The following is a 27390-nucleotide window of genomic DNA, read 5'->3' as shown; positions in this document are numbered from 1 at the left end:
GTACTTATACTAAGTAAGTCTGGATTATCAAATAATGGTACTTATACTAAGTAAGTCTGGATTATCAAATAATGGTACTTATACTAAGTAAGTCTGGATTATCAAATAATGGTAATACTTGCGTGAAGTTTCTTTAGAAACGCAGAACAAACATCACCAATATTGTTGATGTGCATTTGATTAAAAAAAATTGTTGTGCTATGTACATTGTTATCCGGTTTGATGCTGATAAGTTAAAGGGCTAATTCTATGAAACAGCAAAGCAATGTGTACTACTTTATCCCTAATACTACATGCTACGAGCTTGCACATTAATGCATGAGCTGTGCTCATTAGATCCTGTAATCAATGCTATACGTATTTTTAAGGTGCTTAACCAAAGCACTTTAAATAAGAAATCTTTAAAAAAAAAACACAACATCATTTCCAGATAATGTTGTGCAACTCTTTTATTTTTTAAATATCATTATGAATTTTGCATTGCTTTAAGCAGTGCGCTTTAATAGTTATTAAAGCGCACTGCTTAAAGTATTAATAGTATGGTAGTTTGATGGTATTTTAGATCCAAGGCTCCAATCACAACAATTCCCATTTGACGTAGAAAAAAACGTAATTAATTTTGAAGTTTGCACAATGCATGAAAGTCTTAAAACATCAAAAATCTTACGCTATCAGTAAGATACCAAAATTTGGTCATATTAAACTAATAGAAAAATAATGCAGTTTAAAATGAAAACTCTGCAAGTAAAAAACCATTTAGTATAGCTTCAGTGCAACAAATAATAAAAACAATTTTTTGGATACTCAATTTTAAACGATAAATTTTTGTTTACTTTTTCATAGTACTTATACTGTAGAATATCCATAACACTAGCATATAGTACTTATATGGTAGAATATCCAAAAAATAGAAAATAATCCCGTTGTTTTTTATAAACATAAAGTAATTGTAGTTATTGAGCCTCTCTAATTAATCCTATTAAAAGATAATTTGTCATAGTAATTAGCCTTCATAAATTAGTTGTATAATTTATTTGTAGTAGTTAAATACCTTTAATCGATGGATAACGTAAGTAATTAAATGTTTCTAATTGATGGCTATGCTGTGCACCTCTAATAGATATTTAGTTTAAAGAGCGTTAAACCAGCTAATTTAAATGCATGCTTCCTTTTTTTATTTGAAAAAAATTTAACATACTGCATGGGTTAAGTAATCTGTTTACCCATATCAGAAATCTGTATTGTTTCTCTAAGTCTGAAAAAGTAAACCCATCCAACAAATAAACAAACAAAAAAATAAAAACAAAGTGGAGGATTTTAGCAACCATACAAAAAAATGAAGAAGAAAGCTCTTTAAAGAAGTAAATTAATAGAGAATAAAGTTATATATATAAAAGTAGTTTACAAGAAATATTAACGCGTGACTTTTTATTAGGCAGCACATATACTTTAGCTCAACGTGTAAAAAAAAATTATAATAATTTTCCTTATATAATAATATATAGTATGGGGAAAGTTATGAGAAATATTACAATATATAATATGGAAATAATTATGATACTAGGTAGGGAAGCACGTCAAAAACTATCAGCTTTTGCTATAAGTTTAACAAAAAACTTTTGTGTTATTAAATCTATGGCAACAACCATATATGTTGAAATTTTAAGATAATGGTTCGGATTAATAACAACTACATCGCACCATTTATCCTCAAAAAATTTTTTTATCGGTAGGATAAAATATATATATATATATAGAGAGAGGACTTCTAGGAGGTCCTCATAGCCTTCTAGAAGTTCTATCGTTGCTATCATAGATGAATGGTTTGCAAGCCAGGTGGACTAACCCATTTAGAGAAAACTATAATGAGGTTACAGCTTTTTATGAATAACTTTGTTATTTATTCTTTAAACCTTTACAATAAGATGTAGAGGCAGCCATTGTATAATTTATTTTAGCGAGCAATAATGTTGTACAGACTACGTAGCTGCTGATCAAAAATGTTGTCGTTTTGGACAATCAAAGATGGTCCACTTCTGCTGCTGAGTCATGAAGATCATCTGATAATTAAATTTTGGTTCCGTGTTTTAGTTTATAGTGTGTGACATTAAACAATGATCAAGATTTAATCATAAAAAACTAGATCAAATTTTGTAGGTTAGTCTATGTGGCTTGCACAGCACCAGATATACAGAGTGTTTACTATATATAAGGGCTATCCATTCATTATGTCAACAAATCTTTTGGCAATTTTTACCTCCAAATCTCTAGTCTACAATTTGTTAAATTTTCAGAGACCTCCATCCCCTATAAATTACGTCAACATTTGATAACCACCCGCCCCCTAAATTAAAAAAATGAAAAAAAAAAAAATTTTTTTTTCATTTTTTTTAACTAATTAAGTTCATTAAAAAAGTCACATTGTTAATGCCAACCTTTCTTGACCTCCTATTTTATTGACGTAATTAATAAACGGCCTACGGTTGCTACAATAAGTTTAAAAAAAAAATGTATCTGGTTGTTGGAAATGTTTTTAAACGGCAAAATATATAATAAATGAATAAAAGAAGGCAATGTTTAATTGAATTGACAAATGGTTTTGATTATTCGATTATCGCTGTCGTAGGTGCGATAATTGTTGATATTTGTGGGGCCCATTTGCAAAGCTTACTTTGTAAATTGATTTAAAAAAAAGTCGGCGAAAAACTTAACTACTCATAGTCGTTCATCAACGGAAATTGATATTTTCTTCGTCTATTTTTAGGACAAAAAAGTTTGCAATCGGTCTTATATATAAATAAGTGATAGATTTCGGTATATAGAATGTGGAAATAGGTTTAACAAACAAAGTTTAACAAAATAACTTCTGTGTTTTTTATTAACTCAAAATTTTTATTTTTGCGACTTCGCGTTTTGCAGATGGGCTCCTCATTTATTGAGTCCAAGCATAGACGTAAATTTACGTCTATGCTTGGAATAAATATTCGTCTAAGCCTGAAATAAAGTAAGATTATTATTTTGCGTTCATGGTCTAAGTATATTTTTTACTTCACAAATCAAAACATACATTCGTGCGGTCCGCGGAAAAAAGCTGTTTGATAATTTTATGACTGAAAAATTTTGTTTAAGAAAATTTTTATGTTTTTTAATTAAAAAATTTTGATTAAAAGTTTTTAAAGAAAATTAAAAAAAAAAAGTATACTTGGAGTTGTAAGTATTGTAAATATAAATAATAATAAAGTATATATATATGAAAAAAGTATAAAAAATTATAGAGAATAATAAATTTAATAACGTTTATTATATTAATAATATAATGAATTATATTACAAATATAATAAATATGAATCAATTTTATACAATCTCAATCAACTATTTACTCTCAATCATTTTTTTTTAAATTTAGGATGGTATTTTTTTTTAATATAAAAAACTAGTCTTGTATTAAATAGATAAAAATGTTTGATAAAAAGGTTGAATGTTATTCAACTAATCATATGTAGGATAAAATTTTCAGATACATAATAGAGATTTTTAGATTTATCATGTTATTTATCTCTACTATTGTTTATGTTTTATAAAAATTTGAAAATTTCTATAAAATAATTGTAAATTTTTTATAAAAGTATTTTTAATACGATCAAAAACACTTTTATAAAACATTTACAATAAGTACACTGTACTGATATATCACTGTGATATATATTTATGCTTGTTGAATATCTTTAAAAAGTATCAATACAATTTGTATTAATATTTGTATTGATAATTGTAATTTTCAGACTTTTTTAGATTGATATTTTTCAGATATAGATTTACATAAAATTTTCACAAATTCACATGACACTTGTAACTTTAGTAATATTACCAATTCTTAAATAATGTTAAATGTTAATAATATTTGAATGTTTTTATTTTTAATGTTAAAGTGTTTTTCTATTAGTATCTGTTTGTGTTAAAAAACAACTCTTAATGACTCTGTGTTTAAAAGTGACAAAATTAAATACGCTATATGTAAAAACCATTGAATTTAATTAAGGAAACTAATTAAATTTTATTGTTTTTTAAAAAACCATGGAACATAACTTAAATAACTGAAATTTATTTAATTTTTTTTAAAGTTAAAAAAACAAAACATTCAGAATGTTTTCATTTTTATTTTTTTACTGTTTATGTACATTGACTGACAAATGGGTAGAACATGCGAGGAACGTTGCTACATTGTCTGACAAATATGCGGTATATATATGCGGTAGTGGTGTAATGGTAGAGCGCTCGCTTCATAAGTGAGAGGTCCAAGTTCGATCCCCACCACATCCCTGGTAGTATCGTGCTCAGCTTGTTTCTCTGTGCAGCGGCCTTGTTTGTCAAACTTTGTGTTTCGGAGTTAGAAAGTTGAGAGAGGGTTATAACTATAATTAGGTAGACTCCTCGTCTGTAGTGGCTTTCTCTGCCTTGGGGAATTGAATTAAAAAAAAAGAAGGTAAAACATGTGAGAAGTGCTGCTACATTGACTTACAAATAAGTAGAACATGTAAAGAGTGCTGCTACATCAACTGAGGGTTTTGGTTTATGCAGGCTAAAAGATCAAAAACTCTAAAACAGAAAAAACTATCGTCATGACCAAGTTCTTTAAATCTACCATTCGCTAATATTTGTGATCTAAGAAGTAACTTTTCTTCTGTCGAGTCTAATCTATTGCAAAGCTCACCAGAACTACTAAATCTTTGTGAGACTAGTTTGAGTTCAGCTGTATCACTGACAACATACCTATTATAGTCTTGCAGTGTTCTCTGGAGCTGTCGTCAATATTAGTGTTGATGGTTATCTTACTTTAATTCATAAAAATTCCAATAGTCACATGCTTGGTGTAGGTATTTACATTTGTAAAGATTTTCCCATTTGACAGAAAACTAGGTTTGAATCCACAGAATATTCTTTTATCTGCTTTCGTTTAGCACCACCACTTCACTTTATCACCTTTCTCATTGTTCTATATTGCTCTCCTTGATTTCAAGACAGCACTCTTTTTGATGTTATTGCTGCTGCAATTTTTAATTGTAACCATTTGTTCCAAATCTATTGCCAAAACAATTCTCCTGAAAGTAACGTCTTTGATCTTGCTAGAAACCATTTAAAAATTTTTTTGCTTAATGCCAAAGCTTGCTTTTCTCAGGTCAAGCTCTCAGGTCATTTTTTTTTATTTTTTCAGTGTCTTTTTTATTAATTTATTTTTTTATTTCTTTGTGAGTTTTTGTCATTTTTTAATTTTTTAAAATTTTTTTTATTGATTTTTTTTTAAGTATTTTGATTAAGTTAAAGTTTATTTTACTTTAAGTTTTTTTTTTGTAATTTGAGTTATTTTTGATTATTTAAATAAATTTTACAATAAATATTCTCTTACAATATTTTTTTTTAAGTTTTATTTGAATGCTGTAGTTTTTTGAATTGTTAAATTGTTTTTACTATTTTTATTGGTTGATAAACTGAACTGAGAACTAAATTTTGAATAAAATTTTCAGTATTTGTCAAGTTACTAGTATCTATTATTAATTTTAAGTATATTAATTAATAGATGGGTCTATATTAATCAATAGATAGGTCAAAGCCATAATGGTTAAATGGAATGGAGTTTGGCTGGAAGAGCTTGATAAAAATTAAGTAAAAATTAAACTCTAGGCTGAGAAAAAAAACTCTGATTATGCTGTCAGTAAACTATGGTTTAGTGATTTGAAATACAGTTTAGTTAGTTTTCAAACACTTTATCAGCATCCTAAAAAGCCTAAATATAAATTAGTTTCTATATTATATTTTCAAAAACAGCTTGTCATTTATATGTAGATTTAAATGAAAACTCTATTGGGAGAGAAAGTAGTACAATTAGAGTATTCTATAAATGATAAAATTTCAGCTGCAGAGGCTAAGAAGTTGTTTAAAGTAGCTAAAAATGATCTTGCTGTAAGACATTGTGATAATACATCATTATTATTTCAAAGAATGTTTTCAGATAGTATAGTAAGCCAAGATTTCAGTATTAGTAAACAAAAAGCTTCATGTATATTTCAAGATGGTCTTGGAGTTTTGTTGGAGAAATGCCTCTGTTCTATTAATAAGTCAGAATACTTTTACTTTAATAATTGATGAAACAACTATAGCACAGCAAACAAAACAAATGGATCTTCTATGTTGTTTTTGGTCAGAAGAAGAGAATCAAGTTGTTGTAAAATATTTAACATCGCTGTTCTTTGGCAGAGCAAAAGTTTTAATTTATATTTAATTTATATTTAATCGCAGTTTTGGTTTTTTTTTAAATGTACTTTAATAGTTTAATTTGTATTTAATACATGTTCTGTTTATGAATATTATAGTTTCTTAAGATTTTGTAGTATTGTTAGTTAATTTAGTTTTCCTTTAGATTTAAATATTAATTTTTTTATAAGAATTTTATCTTTATTTTTGTATTGGTATCATTTGTGAAAGATGAATGGAAATTGTAACAAGCAGCTATTATCTCAAAAGACTGGTATTCAAATTCTAATACAAATAATCAAAAAGAATTGGTTATTACTAATTATTAGTAATAATTACTGGACTAGAGCTTTTAAAAGTGACAAAGAATATGGAAAAACTAAGTATCTATATCTTAGTAAAGTTGTTAAGAGCTGTTTAACTATTAAGAATAGAAACGCTAGTGCCAAGCAAAATTTATCAGATAGTAATAAAAAAAAATTTATCAGATAGATATAATAATTTGATTTCAGAGAAAGTAAAACTAAACGATGAAACATTAATGGCTCTGAGAATATCAAATGCAAGAAGTTGCTATCTAGCATATAATGTTGGTGCTCTTTCTAAAAACGTTGTTCAATCAGTGCAAAATGCTTACAGAATTTATAAAAAAAGAAAAGCTGAGGATGAAGAAGAAAAAAGAATAAATGATATTCACAAAAGAAATGCTTGAAAAAGTTAAAAAAATGACAACAATAACCTAGATCAAAGGGAGAAGAATCTTGAAAATGATAAGAAAAATGCAGATCTAGAGTTTCAACTTGCTCAGAGAATGCTAGATGAAGCGACCAAGTCTATGCAAAGTGCCATCAATAAAGAAGACATGATAGGTATAAAAATTGCCCATGAAATGGTCAACAGTGCAAAAAAAATTTAGAAAATGCTACAACAGAAATTAACAAAAAAAGTGAAGAGTAAATATTGTTTTAAAATGAAAAAATGATATGGATAGTTTAACTAATCGTTAAAAAAAATCAAAGTAGTATTGTAAAAAAAAATTGTTGTGAACTTAATTAATTATTTTGAATCTTATTTGGTGTTGCAAGTTATTTGGTGTTTTCTCTATTCTGTTAATTTACTTTATATTATTTTAGACATTTTTGGCGACTTCTGATTTATTTTGTTTTTAAAAATATTTGTTAAACTTTTCATTTTTTTAATGAAATTTGTCATTTTTTGCCATTTCCCCTCTCAAAATACCATCCTTTTTTTTTGTATTATTTTATAAAGTTGTTGCTTGACAGCCTGTCAGGTCACAAAATCTTGTATTTCATCTCAATAATTAGGCTCCAGAGACTTATTGAGAGAATCTTTAACAGTGTTTATAATAAGGGAAAATCTGTTATTCCACCTCTCTTGCATGGTTCAGATTTTGTTACCTCACCTGAAGACAAAGCTGAATTGTTTGCTGAGAACTTTTCATTAATCTCATCTCTTGATTCCACTAATCATATCCTACCTAATATAGCTGACAAACAGGTTGATCCATTGCTTGACATTTGTATCAGTCCAGGTTCTGTATCTAAAGTGATTTCAATAACTTATTTTCTGATCATCAATATGGATTTCGATTTTTTGTTCTACTGCTAGTTTGTTAACGGTAATAATACCAATTAACACTGAAAATAATTCTTAAACTTATTTTACTATAAGAATAACATTAAGCTTTTTTCATTATATAATATTTTCTAGAGAATCTCCTTCTTTCATTTATACATCATTTTTAAAAAGTGCATAAAGTTTAAAAATGAAACAACATAAAATGACATGAACTTTAGAAAAATGATTAAAAAAGTTTAAAAAGTAAAAAATACTAAAAGAATAAACACCTGAAACACTTTTTTTATTTTGTTAAAATTATAGATATATTGACTTTATAATTTTAGTTTTTAAAACTAAAATTATAAACCATTGACATAAATATCGAATTATTAAATAAAAGATGCAGTGAAGTAGAGTTTAGGTGAGAGATTTAGTTTAGGAACGGATTAATCATGATAATATACAATTTGTAAGCAATAAATTAAGCAATAGAACTATTTGAAAAAATATTCTGTGCTTTAGATATATTTTTTGTATGTATTTTGCAATAAACTTGATGCATAATTACCAGGGCAGATCATTCAGCATTAGAGTAGAGACCTCATTTAAGATCAACTGCCAATGATTTTAAGCACTGAAAATTTACTGGCATTTTACAATAGCTTAAATTTGCTGATAATGCAAACATATATTAAATATATGTTTGCATTATCAGCAAATAAAATTACTTTATCATGATTTATAATTTGTCATTAATCATAATAATAAATTATAATGCATTAGTTTTAGTTTTTATAATATTATATGATATAATTATATATTGGAAGTCTCAATTTAACGGTTGAACATCGCTGCCCCCGGACTTTTTTTGAGATCTGATTTATGGGGCAACCAACCATTGTTCATTTTTACTAAAAAAGTCAACAATAGTTTGTTGCGCTTCTCTAGCAGGTCTCAAGAATGATCTGAGGGGCGGCAATGTCCGGCCGTCAAATTGAGCCCTGATAATGTATCATATAATTATAATTTATCAATATTAAAATCACAAACTACTTGTAAGTTTTAATAATTAAACAGTGTTTTTTAAGTTATAGGTTTTGTGTTAAAAATTTTGAATTAACAATTTTGTAATAGACCACTAAAAGTATTAATTTTTTTTATTTATTTATTCAGATGAGTTTATCTGCCTGTGTTTATGATAGTAATGAAAATCAATTTCAAATGCAGTTTGGTTTTAATGAATCTTTTGAATCCATAGTAACTCATCAACCAGAAGTGATTTATGATGGAAAGCAGAATGCATTTAGATCCTCATTTTCTATACCCCTTCGATTATCTCAATCTACTTTTATAAAACCTTATTTTTTTTATTCTTCTCAAACTTACCCGAAATCTCTACTTACAATGCTAGATAACCTACTGAAGTGTAATGAGTTATGTGATATTGATATTCGAGTTGGTTCACGAAGATTTCGCGCTCATAAAGTTGTTTTAGCAGCTTGTTCTTCCTATTTTCGTGCAATGTTTACAAGAGAAATGGCAGAGCGGCGACAAGAAGAAGTCCTAATTCAGGATATCGATGAAAAAGCCATGGAGCTATTAATTGATTTTGCATACACTGGTAATATAAAAATTGACGAAGCTAATGTTCAAATTGTTTTGCCAGCAGCATGTTTACTTCAAATAACAGAGATACAAGAAGCCTGTTGTGAGTTTTTAAAAAAGCAACTTGATCCTACTAACTGCATAGGAATTAAATTATTTGCTGATACTCATTCATGTAGAGACCTGTTTCATATTGCACATATGTATACTTTGCGCAACTTTCAGGATGTAATCCTTAACGAAGAGTTTTTATTATTAAATGTTGAGCAGGTTTGTGATATTATTCAAAGTGATGAACTTAATGTAATATCAGAAGAAGATGTATTTAGAGCTGTACTAAAATGGGTCCATTTTGACTTAATTGATCGAAGAAGTAAATTAAAAGATGTACTACAGCATGTGCGTTTACCAATACTAAATGCTAAGTTTTTAGTTAGTGTTGTCAGCACTGATATGTTAATAAAAAACGATGCAGGTTGTAGAGAATTAGTAGATGAAGCCAAAAATTATTTATTATTGCCAGAACAGCGGATGGTCATGCAAGGTCCTCGGTTTAACAGTAGGCGACAAAACAAACGAGAATTTTTGTTTGCAGTTGGAGGATGGTGTACAGGGGATGCTATAAACAGTGTGGAAAGGTAAGTTTTAAATTTAAAAAAACTATTAATGAGTTTTTAAGTAGGAAAAAAGTTGGAATGGTTGGTCCCTGTTTTAGTAATAATTTTTTTCTTGTTTTTTTTTTAAACAGTTTCTTCATGTGGTTCATCTCTTTCCGCAGGCAGTTCATGAAAAAGTTGATTCATGCAGAACAAATAAACTAAATCAGTTTTTGTAGCCCACTTACAAGGATCAAGTATTACTGTTTATATGTGGATACTTGGTCCCAAGTAAATAAAGTATTCCACCGATAAAAATAACCTAATTTATTAAATCAAACAATAAAAAAAAACAATAAAATGAAATCTAGAAATAAATGTTTAACAGTCGTCTGATGTTTAAGTAAAAGGTTTCAGGGTTGGCATACTAAAAGCTAACGAGAAACTCTTACCCTATTTATTTAGAAAAATTTGAATAAGATAAAAAGAAATAGTTTAAAAAAAGGTCTAACAAACAAAAATTTTTATTTGTTGGATTGGTGTAAATGTTTAAATTTTTTTATCTTAATTTCACAAAGTGCTTTACTTCAAAACTGCATCTGCATTAATTGCACCCAACCCTGAAAAATTTATTTCAAGTCTATAATAGAAAGTCTATAATATAGACATATGCAATATACATTCAAAAACCTTTTTCACGCATGCAAAGGAGAAAATATCAATTCACTATTGGGTAATTCCATGTAAAAGTGAGACAGTCATTTCAGTCACCCCTTGGATTTTCTTTAAATTTTTACCAGTGGTACCTATTAAGGAAACATGAAAAAATGCAAAATTTGAGCTCCCAAATCCAAACGGTTCAAAAGTTATGTTTTGAAATTTAGCCTAAAGTGTTTCTTTTTTTAGGAAGTCCGCCATTATGGATTTTGTAGTTGTACTTTTAATTAAATAATTTAGGATCTAGTGGAAGAATGTGGCTAAAAATTGTGATAATTAAAAAGATAAAATTGTGAAATTTAAATTTTTTGATAGTTATTTTTTATTTTAGAATAGCCAGTCAAATTTTTTGTTCTGTAACCATGGGTTGCGCTTTCATTAATTCCCGGAGTTTCCCAAGTCTCAATGATTAGATTTTTTTTTCAAATGAAGTAGGTGGTCCTAGGCTATCTTTATAAAAATGAAGGTTTTGGTTTCTTAAAGCATAGAAAAGATATTTCATTTTGAAATCTAGACAAAAAATTTCTTTATTTGGCATCTATTCTCCATTATAGATTTTATAGCAATATTTATTGTGTGAATAATTTAAGATCTAGTAGAGAAATATGACTGCAAATTGGTATCTGACTATTTTTAAATGTGTTAAATACAAAGATGAAGAGAAATTAACCCAATTCCTAATATTTTAAAATAATTTTTGAATTTTAATATGTCAACAATCCATTTTTTTTCTTTTATTCATAGTTTGCATTTCACTTATTTCTGGAGTTGCCTTACTCTCATTGTGAAATAAGAGGTTTTATTAAAGTTTAGGTGAAAGTAAATATAAAATTATATTGCAGTAGTGGTGTAGTGGTAAAGCGCTCGCTTCATAGGCGAGAGGTTCTGAGTTCAATCCCCACCACGTCCCTGGTAGTACCTCGCTCAATTTGTTTCTCCGCGCAGCGGCCTTGTTTGTCAAGGTTCGTGTTTTGGAGTTATAACCACTATTAAGTAGCCTCCTCATCTGTAGTGGCCTTCTTGGCCTCGAGGAGGTGAATAACAAAAAAAAAAAAAAAAAATATTGCTTTGCATAACTTGCATATTTATCTATTTTTTCAAAAGTATACATAGAAATATAATTTACTATACAACACATTAAACAATTTTTTTTTTAATTATTGTTCTAATAATTAGATATTATTTCAAAATATTGGTTGCATGCTCAAATTTTATGTTACATGCTCAAATGTTGTGTTAAAAAATAAGAAACTAACATGCAAACTTTTTTGAAAAATATTACAAACCTGCTTTATTGAAAAAAGCTCAAAAATAAAAATGAAAAGGAATAACCAAATATTACTAAAATTGAAATTCATATCATTTAGATAATGAAAGTAAAAAATTAAATAACTTTCACTGAAAGATAAAACTTGTTCAAATAAAGTTTCATCTTCTTTTGAGATTTGGTACTGATGCCCAGAAGATGTTGAAGGTGTTTTAACAAGACAAATAACATTCATTCTTGGCACCCAGCAATTATCATCCCGTTTTGGCCAGTAGTATGACCGACTTAGATAATGTGGATGCATAAATTTAACCATAAAATCATCATTCTCTTTATCAACTTCAGAAACCATACCAAGCCAGTAAAAATCGTCGTATTTGCAAAATAGGTATTGTGACATCAAAACATTGTCAATTTTAATAATTTCATATTTTTGTTTTTTGAGGAAGTCAAATGTTAGAGCAAAATCATCATCATCGGATATCCTTTTCATTTTTATAATTGAATGAAAAGATGGTATAAATTGATGGAAACTTCTTGTCCCAGGAATAGTGGTTGCTATTAAAAGTCTATCAGTAAGTTTGTTTCTTACTAGCTCCATTTCTTCAGCAGAGACATACACAAACATAATCCCACTGATTGACTTTTGACAGTATTCAAACATTGCTTGAGAGTTGGATGGACTCTGCAAGTTAGCTGTTGCAACGAGCCTTTTAACAGTGCCACTTATTCCATCACATGAAGATTTACCATGGCTTGTTGCAAAGAAATTCCAGATGCAACAAACAGAAAAATCTTGAGCATGGTGACATAAATTGTAAAAATGTTTGCAGTTTTTATACTGCCCTGCATCAGAAAAATAATGAATTTTTTTAATTGTGGGACAAAGATGGGTTTTAATATGATTAGTGGTTTTATGCATAACCTCATTGATAAATCCAACATCATGATTTAAATCATCTGAAATTACACAAAAAGAAGATATTTCCAATTTCACTTTATTGTAGTAAATGACAACTGGATGAAGGGAACATTGACTCTTGCTCCAATGGTAACTCTGAATCTTGTCTTGTACTACATACGTGTAATTCTCTGCAAAATTTGCCAGTACAATAGCCTCGTCAATACTAATTGTTTCTTTGAGATGCTTTAGATAGCTAGATTGTGATTTCGCTATAAATGAATGAGAAGTAATATTATCAAGTTTTTCACACAGGAGCTCTATGAATTCATTTAATGGAAGTTTTATTGTTAATAATTCAGTTCTATCTGTCGTTGTCCACCGTTTGAAATCCACTGACTGTTCATTTTCATCACTGTTATATTGCTCTTTTGGATCATCATTTTGTGCGAGATACTGCTGGAAATAATTTTGGGCAGCTTGTATGCCAGGACAACTATTGCATCAGTGAATCATGCAAACTTTAGATTTTCTGCTGCAGACAATCTTTTCAATAATTTCATGGTAAGATGTTTCAAGGCCTATAACACTCAACATTAATTTAACATTTTGGTGTATTGTACACACAAACAGAATGTGTACCTTTTGGACCAGCAAGGATGCACCATTTAGGCCGAAGACTGCAAAATTTAGAAAATCCAATATTATGGCTTGGGTATTTTGTCTTATATGCCACATAGAGCTCCTTTAAGTTACACAAAATCAATTTTTTTGAAATATATATATTTTTCCCAACACTTACACAGTTGTTTTTACCTGGCATTTGCCTTGAGTACTCATTGTCACAGTAAAAAAGCTTTACAAGTTCTATAACATCTTTACTGATTCGATGCCGTTCAACCACATCAGGGTATGCTATGATGCCTTTTTGGTCGCGTAAAAACTTTGCATTTTGAATTTTGTGTTTAGAAACTAAAAACTCATTTGCTGCTTTTCTGATAGACCAAGATTTTGGGGTTAATGTCAAAATTTGACGTTGTTTTGTCCTGTTAGAAACTTTAAGTTTTTCTTTCATGCATTCTACAAGGAAGTCTAGATCGCCAGCTTTGGTTTGAATTTCCTTTAGAACTTCATTTTTTGGTACAACAAGTTCGGATTCGGTTATATCCAGAGCAGTTGCAAGCTTCTTATTAACTGCTTCTTCAACTTGCTTTATCTTTCTCTTTCCAAGTGAAGGCTTGTTAGAGGTTTTGGGTAAATGAACTTTTAAAGGAGACACTTCAGGTTCGCATAAAGTACTGTTGAGCAACGATCTTGTTGATTCCAGTATAATTTCTTTTTCCATATTATCTTCAGTTAATTTCATCTCCAACTTGTTCTCTTCTGATTCTTCACTCGTTGCCAATTTATGCCTGCATTGTGGACACAGTTTTTCACCTGGAACTACGAATTTGCTTTTACTGCATAGGTACTTTGCTGTATCCAAGTTGATTTCAGGAAGACTACCTAAAAAAAAAGATGAACTCTTTTAATATGTATACAAATTTTAATAAAACCTTCAAAAGTTTAAAGTTGTATGGCATTTAATTGTGCACTTTCAGAAGTCGGCTAAAAGGTTAAATATAGCTAAAATAGAATTTTGCTGCCAAGAATTTCATTATTGTATTTCAAAACATTTCTACAAAACTAAAAGTTTTACTATAAATTCATGATTACTATAAATACCTTTTATATTTTTGTTATGAGTATTAAATGTAGCACCGTGTTAATTTAGTTGTATAACGCTTCAAATAAACATGTTTATGATGGAGACAAGTTGTTGGTTTAATATTTATTATTGAGAGCCCAGTCCTCCACATTAATACTTCTCTTTCATATTCAAGAATATCTTCAAAAAGTTTAATCCCAACCAACAATGTATATGTTGTGAGATGACATTCACTTTCTAGATTGATTCCAATAGAGCACTTTTGACTGTTTGCCATGACTAAGAAACTGAATTACCAAACAAGATTTAGTAATTATTTAATCTAAAATTAAAATAATTTTTTTTAATTGAAATTTGTTATTATTAACTGTTTTTTCAAAACTATATTTAGACACATACCTGATGTCCCAAACCTATTTTTACACATCACAGCAGGCATTGCAAAACTATATTTTTTATGATAATTCACTTCACAAAATTTTATGTCTATATCAAAATCAACCTTAATAAACTTTTTTATTTGACTGGCTATTTTAAAATAAAAAATAACTATCAAAAAATTTAAATTTCACTATTTTATCATTATTTTACATTTTATCTACATTTTTGAATTCAGCACCCTCAAAAATGGTCAGGTACCTTTTTAGCCACATTTTTCCACTAGATCTTAAATTATTCAATTAGAAGTACTACTACAAAGTTCATAATAGCGAAAGTGGAAAAAAAATAGAACGTTTTAGGCTGAATTTTAAAATGTCATAACTTTTGAACCGTTTGGATTTGGGAGCTCAAACTTTACTTTTTTTTTTTGTTATATTGATAGGTACCACTGGTTCAAATTTGATAGAAATCTGAGAGGGTGACTGAAAAATTTCAATTTTTTGTCCCACTTTTACAAGGAATTACCCTATTACTTATAAATGAAAATTAGATTAGTTTTAAAACCACATGTAAATAAGTGCATTGTAAAATTCATTATTAGATTTTAAACTGAACCTGGAATACCTTATTCTAGGATCAAGTATGCCCTTTTTAAAGGATCAACTATCTCTAAGTTGACATTTTTTTGAAATGTTCAAATTTTAGGCTAAGAGGAGTTACAATTTGAATACCAATGTTATGGTGTTAATTGGGTTAAGTTAAACATGTTTGACTTATTTGGGTCATGTTTGACTTATTTGATCTATAATCATAAACTAAATGAGTGGTTGATTGATGATGAAATAAAGTTGTTTTCACTTACCTCGAACGCTTAAAATAAAGTTTTAAGCGTGTTATAAAATAAAATAATCTTCATTAAATTATAAGGTGTTTTCTGATGTAAAAAAAAAAATAAAAACAATAAGGATAGTACCTAAAGGTGCCAACAGAACAGTGATAAAATAACACTGGTCCCAAAATTTACATTGCAAGCCTTCCAAGACAGCACATGTGGTCGCACGCCTTGTTCGTCCATGTTTGAAGTAATTTTTTTTTAAGAATTTGCGGCAAAAAAAAGTAAACAATAGAGAGTGAAACAGCAATACTCAAAGAAAGGAAACAAATACGAAATAGAAAGTCTAAATAAAATAAACTTGAAAAAATTAAAAATTAAAAGAAGAAAATTTTTGTCAAATAAACAAAATACCTAAATATTTTACTGTTTTTGTTTTCTTTTCGAAACTATTCTTTCATTTAATTTCTTCTGTCATGACAAAATTTATTAATCAAAATATTTTACAAATAAATAGCATATTTTCTTATTTTTCTATTATAAATATTGAGAAAAAATGTCAAATATAGCAAAAACATTTTTAAAAGTGAAAAGATGCAAAACTGAATAAATGTAAGAAAAAATAATTACAAAATTTCTCATAGTTCTAGCGTACACAGCAAATTAGTTTCTTAATTATACTGGCTGATAAAAATCGTGAATAAATTGCATATCAAAAATTTCAATTGTTGTTAAATTTTTTTTTTTTTTTAATTTTTATACAATTTTTTTTTTGGGCTGGTTGTTATTTAACTACCGAACTTGATACAAGTTGAGGAAAAAAACATATTATATAACATAATATAATATATAAATAAAAAGACATTATATAACATAATATGTGTTTTTCCTCAACTTGTATCATGTTCGGTAGTTAAATAACAACCAGCCTAAAAAAAAAATAAAAAATTGTATAAAAATACAAAAAAAAAAATTGTTTATAATTTTCTTATTTCAAATTATTCATTTTTTTTATTTCGTTTAATTAAAATTTGCTATTTCGTTACAATTTTGTTTTCCTTTTCTTAGAGTTGTTTTTTTTTCTCATTAGATAAGTTAAGCTTTTTTTTTTTTTTTTTTAGGTGCCCCAAGAAGACCTTACGGTCTTGTCACAGAGCACCGCGGAAGTGCATTTAACCAGGAAGTTCACACCTCCTTCCTTACCATGACGCAAAAATATGTGCAAAGCTCGTTTCGAACCTGGATCTCCTGCTTATAAAGCAAGCGTTCTAACCACTGCGCCACGGCCTCATTTTTGCCATGAATTATTGAAATGCTTTAAAAGTTAAAACATGTGAACTGCCATGGTCAGTGTGTCCAAAAAAAATACTTTAAATGTGGGCAAACAAGCCATGCAACTGCGCGCGTTTTCCAGGAAAGCTTGCATTGGGATCAAGTATCCCACCTTTCTTCTATGTTAGGTGCCCTCCCAAAGATAAAACCTACAAATAATTATTTTTCCCATTCCATGGTCCATCAACACAAATTGTCTGTCAACAATTGCAATATCTCAAATAGTGCTTAATTATCATATTTATAATTATTTGAAATTTTTATACTTTTTTAAAACTATTAGTTTTTATACTATTCTATTTTTTGTACCAATATTCTTATATTTTCAACATTTTAGCTTGTTTGAATTTTATAACCAAACAAGTTTCTATTAATAACAAGGTAAATACAAAAAATAAAAATATGACTAGAGAAAAAAAAAATGGAAAGAAGAAAGATCATGGGAAAATTAAAAAAAATATGTGGCAAATTTTTTAAATGTAAAACAGTATGACAAGTTTTTAAAAGAAAAATCTAGTATGAAAAAAGAGTTTATTAAATAATACAAAGAAATTTTTACCTTTACTTCAATTAAAATATTTTAAACATCTTTTTTTTTTAAAGTAGTTTCGAAGTTAAATAAAAATTTTTTTTTAAGTTTTGTAAAACTCTGATGATAAGTGTTATGCTGGAGTAGTGGAAGAGTAAGGGAGCTCAAATTAAATAAGTAAATTACTTGTAAATAAATTACTTTAAAAGAATTTCGGGAGGTTATTACTCATTCTTTATTAACCAATTTATCTTCTGTTTTAGTTGAGTATTAATACAGTAGTGGGTCAGTGGTTAGTAGTGGGTCAGTGGTTAGTAGTGGGTCAGTGGTTAGTTGTGGGTCAGTGATTAAAGAGACTTCTTTAATGCTCTTATTTTTTATGTTTATCATCTTCACACCAGATGAAAAGAAAGAAGATAATGCAAAAAATCTCAGGACAATTATATATTTTCTTTTGTTAGATTATGAAAGTATTGTTGTAAATATATTAAAGCTACAACAATTTTTATCATAAATATATAGCATTGAGCATTAATTTTTTCTATATATATATATATATATATATATATATATATATATATATATATATATATATATATATATATATATATATATATATATATATATCTTTATTCTCAATTTAGACTATATCTGTGTATAATCTAAATTGAGAATAAAAAAATATATTAAACTAAATGTAATAGCACTATATAGAAAATAACACAATTATACTCATTAATCTGCTAATTATATTCCTTCTTTCAAATATCAGCAAATCAAGGTACACAGACAAATTGCGTTGTTCTTACAAGAGTATATTTTTTATAAAGTTGTATTTGTAGAGAAAATGACAGTTAAGAAGAAAGAGAAAAGTTAAGGAAGTTATGGTCTTGATTTTTCTTGATTTTGGCAATTTTTTGCAATACTCTGACAATACTTCAATACATTACAATTCTTGCAATACATCAGAGTCCTATTTTTATATTGATAAAACTGGGTAAAAGTAATAAAAATTTGATGGTCAAAGTATTCAATAACTTTGTGACTTAATTACACAATCTATTAGTTAGATTTTAGTAAAAAATTTTTGAATGTTTGACCCTTAAAATGTGCCATTGTTTCTAACAATATTTTAGGTTTGCCTCAAATCTCACATTATTTTCATTCTTTGTTTCCCTCCATTTTCATTCTTTATATTCCGCTCCATTTTCATTTCTTATGTTCCTCTACATACTCATTCATTATTTTCCCCTCCATTTTTACTTCTTATGTTCCCCTCCATCTTTATTCCCTATTTTCCCCTCCATTTTCATTCCTTTTGTTTCCCTCCATTTTCATTCTTTATCTTCCCCTCCATTTTCATTCTCCATGTTCCCCTTCATTTCCATTCCATATGTTCCCCTCCATTAACTATTGTGTTATATGAAAATAATTAATTCAATATATGATTCAAATATGTTTAAAGTAAAGTGCATGCATGTATGTATGTATGTATGTATGTATGTATGTATGTATGTATGTATGTATGTATGTATGTATGTATGTATGTATGTATGTATGTATGTATGTATGTATGTATGTATGTATGTATGTATGTATGTAAGTATGTATGTATGTATGTATTTATGTATGTATTTATTTATGTATGTATGTATGTTTGTATGTATGTATGTATGTATTTATGTATGTATGTATGTATGTATGTATGTATGTATGTATGTATGTATGTATGTATGTATGTATGTATGTATGTATGTATGTATGTATGTATGTATGTATGTGTGTGTGTGTATGTAGGTATGTATGTTGTATGTTTGTGTGATGTCTGAATCTCTGGCATGAGTTCACTCACCTTAGTGTATGTCATCTGTAAGTTACTAGTTGTATGTTAGTATTTTGTTTTAATCTCTGGTCTTATGTTAACTCACCCATAAGTTACTATATGTATGTTTGTGTTCTGTTTTAACCTCTGGTGTGGTGTTAGCTCAGTGACTAACTTGTTACTACAACCATATAACACACTGTTCACCTTTATTTTCAGTTTCCTTAAGATAGAATACTTCAGGGGTAAGTAGAAAAATTTTTTTGACCAGCTGAATCTTCTTCACCTATTAGGCTGGTATTACATTGTTTTTCTGCAAAGGATGATGAACACTTGATCTTCAAAAACTCCATCAGTTGCATTCTTGATCTGACTATATACTTATGTATCATTCATCTATTTTGAAATCATGTCTAATTCTTCTGATCAATATTTTATGTGCTACTGTTTAGCACCTCCTCACTCTATAACCTTTTTCTTTGTCTGCACTCTATTTCTTAGTCTGCACTCCTTTCTATGTTATTTCTTGTGAAATTGACCAAGCCCATTCTCTTTTTCAGCCAGTATTATTGTTATTAGTGACTTTAATGTTCATCCTACTGAATGGCTTGGCTTTAGTACCAATGGCTTTGCTGGCACTAAAGCTTAGAATTTTTTGTTCTCTATCTCTTACTCAGATTGTAAACTTTTTGTTTTACAGACAATCTTAATCACTTCACTTCACTTCTTGTTTTGTTTCTTGTCTCTGACCCTAGCTTGTGTTAATTTCTTTTATGTAATATCATTAACAATGTCATTAACAAAAGCAAGTCTATCATTCTATCCAGGGGTGGGCTGCCAAATTTTGAACAACCGGCTCGCTATTATTAAAAATAAAAAAAAAACACTGTAAATGCGTACATTGCCTTCATTAATTTTTGTACAGTATAAAATATATATAACAAAATGAAACATTTATTGCACAAAATAACTAAACAAAATATTTATTGCACAATAAAACTGATAAATTCCAAATATAACATACTACGCTATGTATATGCCTAATTAGCTAATTAATTAATGAGTCCATATGCCTTGTTCATTTGCAGAAACATCATTATTGTGCCCTCTTCTTACCCTTGTTTCAGTTGCTAACCTGTGATTTTGGTTTAATTTTGATAACCTGGAATAATTTTTGTGTTAATTTAGTCAGCAAAATTGACTTTTTTTAGACAAGTCAGTCGGCAAACAAAGACCTTTGGAACAATTAGTCGGCAAAATTCAAATAAAGAGGACCTTTTTTTTTTGTTACTTAGCAAAAAATTTAATGGCGCCCCTTCACATGACACCTACTCGCGCCAACCCTGGAGCGGTGTGTATTGATTTATTTAGATCAATAATTTTTAGATAAGTTTCATCAATATTTTGTACATAGGTAAGCATTAGAAAACAAAAACTAAGCCCTTAACATTAATGCAAAAGTTGCAAAACAAAAATCAATTGAATTTATTGTACAACATACTGTCCAGCTCAACTCAATAATTTATAAGTCAGAGCTTTAATTCAAGAATTAAATCTGAAATGAAATTCTTCGAATAGCGCGTCTACTAATTTTTGATTTTGATTTCGCCATTGAGGGTGGAGTCTGAGTGAGCCTTCTCAGTTGCTGGTAACTTTTGTATAAAAGTTTGATCGAGACTCGGATACTCAGCTTTAAGCGATATCTGCTTCCTCAAAGCATATTTTAAACAAATAAAACAATAATTATATATTATTGAATTGGAATTCCGAATTCTGTAAAGATTTATTTTCGTTAAAATTTGCATTCCCTATATAATCTGTAGAAAACAAACAAATTATAAAAATAATAAAGTTGTAACAAGTAACTAAGGAAATAATAAAACGGGCAATACCATGTTCAGTGTGCCGAAGCTTCACAACTTGTGACTCACTCACAAGCAAGAGCCAAGCACTTCATATTTTACATACGCACATGATGTGTGTATTGTGTTGCGCACATGATATGTTTGCGAGTGTGTGGCACATCAGCGTGATGTGCATTTTTTGCATAAACATACTATTAAAATGGCTTATTTTTGGTTTTAGGGTTAATTTAACAAGCGGCTCGCCGAGTTTCAAAAATTTTAACAACCGGCTCGCGCAAGCTGGACCGAGCCGGCTCCAGCCCACCCCTGATTCTATCTCTAATACATAGGTTCTATCTTATTGCCTTACCCAAAGATAAGGCAGAACTGTTTGCTAAGAAATTTTCCTGTAATTTAACTTTTGACACTCTTCCTGTCATCCCAGAAAAACAGATTAATCGATTGTTAGGCCAAATCATTCCATATTCTGATGCTAAAAGTTAATTTTTTTTTTTTTAATTTTTGATTTCCAATGTCCAATCAGTCTTCTCTCTATTATTAGCAAGATTTTTAAGTTTTTACTTAACAAACTTCTCATCTGGAGTCTAAGTCTACAACCCTTTATTTTCGGTAACTTCTGGGGGACCATATGTTGGTCAATGCTGACAATGATCTTTAATATAGATGGAAACAATACAGGACCAAGGATGGAACATCCTTTGTTTTGAATTGTTTCCTTAGGTTGATCTTCTGGAATTAAAGGGTTGATAAAGTTGAAAATCACTTGATTTTAATCCAAATAAAAACTCAGCTGTTTACTGTTTATAATTATTGCAGTGTTGTTTATATTCTATAATAATGAATGGCAATACTTGAATGAATGGCAACACTAAATCTTCTAATTTATGTCTTCTTTAGTCATTTTTTACTACTCATGGAAATTATATACACTAAAGTTGGCATATGCTAAGGTTGTCTCTCTTTGTTTTACTTGCCATTCTATTTTACAAGATTTTTTCACACAAAAACATTGACCAAAAATGATAATGCCATTATCATTCCAAAAGATTTAATTGTTTTAGAGATTTCTTGGGGTTCTACTTTTGTTGTTTCCTCAATTCAAATCATACTCTGTTATAAATCATATTCTGTTTCAAGACCTTAGTCTTTACTAAATTGTCACTGTCCCAGTATTCAAACCTGCTAATCTCCAATTACAACACTCTTGATCTCATCACAGCATTTATATTTGATCAAGAGTGTAGTAATCTCTCAATTACAACACTCTTGATCAAATATAGCAACAGTTTAGCTTGTTTCAACTTTTTTAACACCCACATTGCCAACACAGCGAGCCATGACTCCAATGTTACAACGGCTCATAATCCATTGTGACATTGGAGTCTGTAATAAATTAATTATAGTTAATATTTCTGAAGCTCATAATTGGTGAAAGTTGCATTATGAGCTTCAGAAATATTAACTATAATTTGAAAGTCTACATTTTCTATTGTGGCAATTATGTTTAATTTAGTTGTAATATAATATACTATACTACAGAAATACTACAAATATTACTTATTGTTGGAATATTTAATATTGATAAATATTAAAATACTGCTTGTGCCATTTTAGATATGATTCACAGACTTGTGAGTGGCACATGATGTGTAGCATGAACAAACGCAGATGTGGTGTTGGTGTTGCAGTGCTAGATGATTTTTTATATGCTGTTGGTGGACATGATGGGTCTAGCTACTTGAATTCTGTTGAAAGATATGATCCTAAAGTGAATCAGTGGAGTTCAGCTGTTTCACCTACAAGCACATGTAGAACTAGTGTCGGTGTAGCAGTTTTAGATGGGTAATAAGATTATTTTTAGAGATAAGTAAAAAATCAAGGGGTTTGTTGTGTAACACTAACTATATTCAGTGTCAAATAATGGTAAAATAACCTTATTTTTAAAGGGCTTTTATATATTATGCCTCTATATCTATTGTTGAAGTTGCAATTTTTCTTAGTTACTTGTATGCGGTGGGTGGTCAGGATGGAGTATCTTGTTTAAATATAGTGGAAAGATATGATTCAAAAGCAAATATGTGGTCTCGAATAGCACCAATGAATTGTCGTCGACTAGGTAAACTTTAAATTACTTTACTATATATGCTTTAAAAAATTAGTCTGTGCTATTTCTATAATAAAAGTTCAAAATTATTAATAAAAGTTTAAATCAATTATTATGTAATATATATATATCTATATATATATATATATATATATATATATATATATATATATATGTATGTATGTATGTATGTATGTATGTATGTATGTATGTATGTATGTATGTATGTATGTGTATATATATATATATATATATATATATATATATATATATATATATATATATATATATATATGTATGTATGTATATTTATATATAATCATTTTTATAAGTTATATATGCGTATTAATAATATCTATTTATTGCTGAAATTTAACAAAATAACAATTAAAATAATTTATAACAAAAATTTTAATGTTTATGTTAAATGAGTGTGTAATAAGCAGACTCTATAGCAGCAGGTGACTTTTAACATTCGCTTTTAATATATTGGTCTAATCCTTTTTGAAATACTTTCACGGATGTAGATAGCACGATAGATGGAGGAAAACAATTCCATACAGTGGCTATTCTATTAAAAATAAAATTTTCTCCTAAAGGACAACATTCATTAATTCCTTTTTGAATGGAATGGGGTTTCTTCTGTATACAGATTTTTCCATTAACTCTTCAGATTTTACTATCATTTTGACGTAGATGTACACCATTTAACTTGTATTAAACCATGGACAATTAAAGCACTCGGTTAAATCTCCTCTTAACCTATGAATTTCTAGCGAATTAGCGTTGTAACATTAAACTTTTTTAATTTTGATTCATAAGTTAGATCTAAAAGGTTTCTTTTTCGAGTTGCTCTTCTTTGAACTTTTTCAAGAGCTGATATATTGTATTTCTTTGATGGATTTTAGATTGGTGCTGCATATTTGAAAAGGGGTTGAACAAAGGCTTTATACAATATTTTAGCAATTGAAATGGTGTAGAATTCAAAATCTACCTTATGAAAAAAGGCATTAGTTGGAATTAATTTAAATCACAACATTAACTTAGTGTTAGTTTAATTTAATTTAGTTATTAGAATTTGAATAATTGTAATATAAAATATTAAATAGTTAATAATTTAATTTTCCTATTAAAACAAACACTTTTTGTATGTTATGTTTTTTTACTATGATTTGATTGTTACGATAGGAGTAGCTGTTGCTGTTCTTGATGGTTTGTTATACGCTATTGGTGGCTCTGACGGAACATCTCCTCTTGCATCTGTAGAGCGTTTTAACCCCTCTACAAATACATGGACATTTGTCCACCAAATGGCAACAAAGAGAAAACATCTAGGTTCTGCTGTTTTTCAAAATTTTATATATGCAGGTTAAGGTTGCTTTTTTTTGTTTGTTTATTTATAATTATTTTCCTTATTTTTAACATCCTGATATATTCTTCAAAACCTTTTTGGTTTATAAGTACAATTTAGTTCAGGTGTTATTGCAAAATTATCTGGGTTTATTGCTTTTAAAGTTGTTTTTTTAAGAACTTAATGATAGTTTTTAATCAATTTAAACTATAAAAGTTATATAAATGTTATTGGTGGTGATTGTTAAACAATATTTTTTACCTAATTCACAATATATTTATTTTATTATAAAAAATATTTAATAAATTTAAATAAAAAATTATGTAAAATAATTTAATTGTAATTTCATATTAAAATGATAATTTTCACATCAGTGGGTTTAATTATTGTTTAATGTCTCAGTCTGAAGAATCAAAAAAATCAGTCTGAAGAATTTACAAAATCTGTAGTAGCAGTTAATAAGGAAGAGTTCAGGCAATTCGATTGCCTAAAAATGCAACTTGACAAGTTTTTAATGTCTTACTTAAATGAGAACAAATACTTTGAATTATTTAAGAAAGTTTGCATCCTAGTTTTCGCTTTATCTCATAGTCAGTTGAGCGGGGTTTTAGTGTCAACAAAGAACTTTTAATTGAGAACATGCAACAAACCTCTTTGATTGGTCGGTGTACTGTTTATGACCATCTAACCGCATTGAAACAGGATGTTCACAATTTCACAATAACTAATGAATTAAGTTGCAAGTTAGCTCATTCGTACAATATTTAGAAAATAAAAAGAAAATTATTACTAAAAAAGAAGAAAAAAGAAAGCTTATCACTAAAGAAATTATTGGTGTAAAAAAGAAAACAAAGATATTCAATCGTGTATCCTTACCCTAAACAAAGAAATTTAACGTTTTAGCATTCAAGCAAAAGAATCTAATTCCATGGAATTGTTAGTTAAAGCCAATGCTTTCAGGTGAAAAGTAAAAGAAAAGCAAACCCTTATTGAACAGCTGGATAATGCAATTAGTAAATTAGAAATAGATTTTTAAAAAAGTTAGTTTTACAAGGACTTGTTTTTATAGTTTGTTTGGTTGAACATTTTAAGTGGAAAATATTTTTAAAAGTCATTTTATATCTTGAAAGAAAGTTTTAATTCAGTGAAGTACTTTTGATTTTTTCGAACATTTATTTTTGTTCAAAATTTTTAACTTTGTTACTTTAACCATTCATATAAAAGATTCATATCAATAATTCTTGCACAAAAAAAGTTATACTTGATAGTTATTTGTTATTCGGAAACCTAAAATGTTTAGAGTAAAGTTGTGTTAGCAATTAAAGAGGTCCTAAAAGTACTTAAATTGCAGATCAAATGTTTTGAGAAAATCTACTTGGATCAGCCATTTTAAATCCCTATTTTAAAGTGTTTATCAACACAAATTTCAATATATCTTTCATCAAAGCAGATTCTCTTAAAACATTTTTTTTGTGACTTGAGTACTTTTAGCACTAAGCTCTTTAATTATGTTTTATGTAGAAATAACTGTTATTTGAGTTATTTAAGTTTATCTAATAAAGATTATTTTATTCATTTTTTTAAAATAGTGAGCTTATCATAAGTAAAATATATATATATATATTCTTTTAAAAGATTAAAAAATTTAATTTTTTTTAATCTGCACAAAAATTAGAGTTTGTAGTAAGAGTTAGGGTAAAACACCTATAAGAGTAAGTTATAATGCAAACATCAGACATTTTTGTTCAGACACGATTTCAGAACTTTCTAGCAATTAGTTTTTGGTTTGCATGTTCTTACAAGTGGCAATGGCTAGGTGCATGGCAAGTACTGAATATTTTACTCTAGTGATTTATCATAAAAGTTTATGAAGAGTCATGAAAAAGTCATGGAAAAGTCATGGAATTTCATTTTCAAATTTGACTGGCCACCCTTAAAGGGTGTAAATTTATTTTGAAATTTTATGAAAATATCGTGGATAAAAATTAAAATCTTTTTTTTGTTGTTAAAAAGTTGCAAGTCTCAACTTTTTGGTTTTTGCAACTTTTACATCTGTTAATATCAAAGTTAGATTTAATATAAACACATATTTAGAAAAAAAATTTCTACACATGTTTTTATATCAATTTATTTATTTGTTCTTAATTTGCTTTTCAGTTGGAGGTCGTGATGATACTACAGAACTTAGCAGTGTTGAGAAATTCGATCCAAAGACAAATAAATGGACTCCTGTTGTTGCATTAAATTCACGTCGAAGTGGTGTTGGTCTTGGTGTTATGAATGGATCACTTATAGCAGTTGGCGGGTTTGATGGCACATCGTATTTAAAGTCCATTGAAATTTATGATTCTACTGTTAACCAATGGAAGCTTCACCCTGGCATGAATGACAGAAGACTTGGTGGAGGTGTTGGTGTTTTGACATTACATTATAGTGATTGGATAAATTTATGCGAATCCTAAATCTTTATATTATTAAAATGAAACATATTACTATCGTTTTTATAACATATTACTATCGTTATATATATATATATATATATATATATAT

General features: G+C 28.3%; 1 protein-coding gene across 1 annotated transcript; it reads left to right on the top strand.

Annotated features, from left to right (window-relative positions):
• The first annotated feature begins 3073 nt into the window (after positions 1 to 3073).
• On the top strand, positions 3074 to 27359 carry LOC100208461 (kelch-like protein 20). Its single transcript, XM_065791241.1, has 6 exons — positions 3074 to 3210; positions 9004 to 10073; positions 23000 to 23227; positions 23386 to 23501; positions 24678 to 24857; positions 26998 to 27359. The coding sequence occupies exons 2-6, from the start codon at positions 9004 to 9006 to the stop codon at positions 27300 to 27302; spliced, it is 1899 nt and encodes a 632-aa protein (XP_065647313.1). The 5' UTR covers positions 3074 to 3210; the 3' UTR covers positions 27303 to 27359.
• The last annotated feature ends 31 nt before the right edge of the window (positions 27360 to 27390 follow it).

The sequence above is a fragment of the Hydra vulgaris genome, chromosome 02, assembly GCF_038396675.1.
Source record: "Hydra vulgaris chromosome 02, alternate assembly HydraT2T_AEP".
Classification (NCBI taxonomy): domain Eukaryota; kingdom Metazoa; phylum Cnidaria; class Hydrozoa; order Anthoathecata; family Hydridae; genus Hydra; species Hydra vulgaris.
This window is presented reverse-complemented; position numbering and strand designations above follow the sequence as displayed.

Excerpts from the sequence above, each read along its gene's own strand:
- LOC100208461 (XM_065791241.1), top strand. The coding sequence starts at position 9,004 with ATGAGTTTATCTGCCTGTGTTTATGATAGTAATGAAAATCAATTTCAA. Across the intron at positions 10,074-22,999 it reads GCTATAAACAGTGTGGAAAG|ATATGATTCACAGACTTGTG; the intron begins GTAAGTTTTAAA and ends GTGCCATTTTAG. Across the intron at positions 24,858-26,997 it reads TCAAAATTTTATATATGCAG|TTGGAGGTCGTGATGATACT; the intron begins GTTAAGGTTGCT and ends TTTGCTTTTCAG.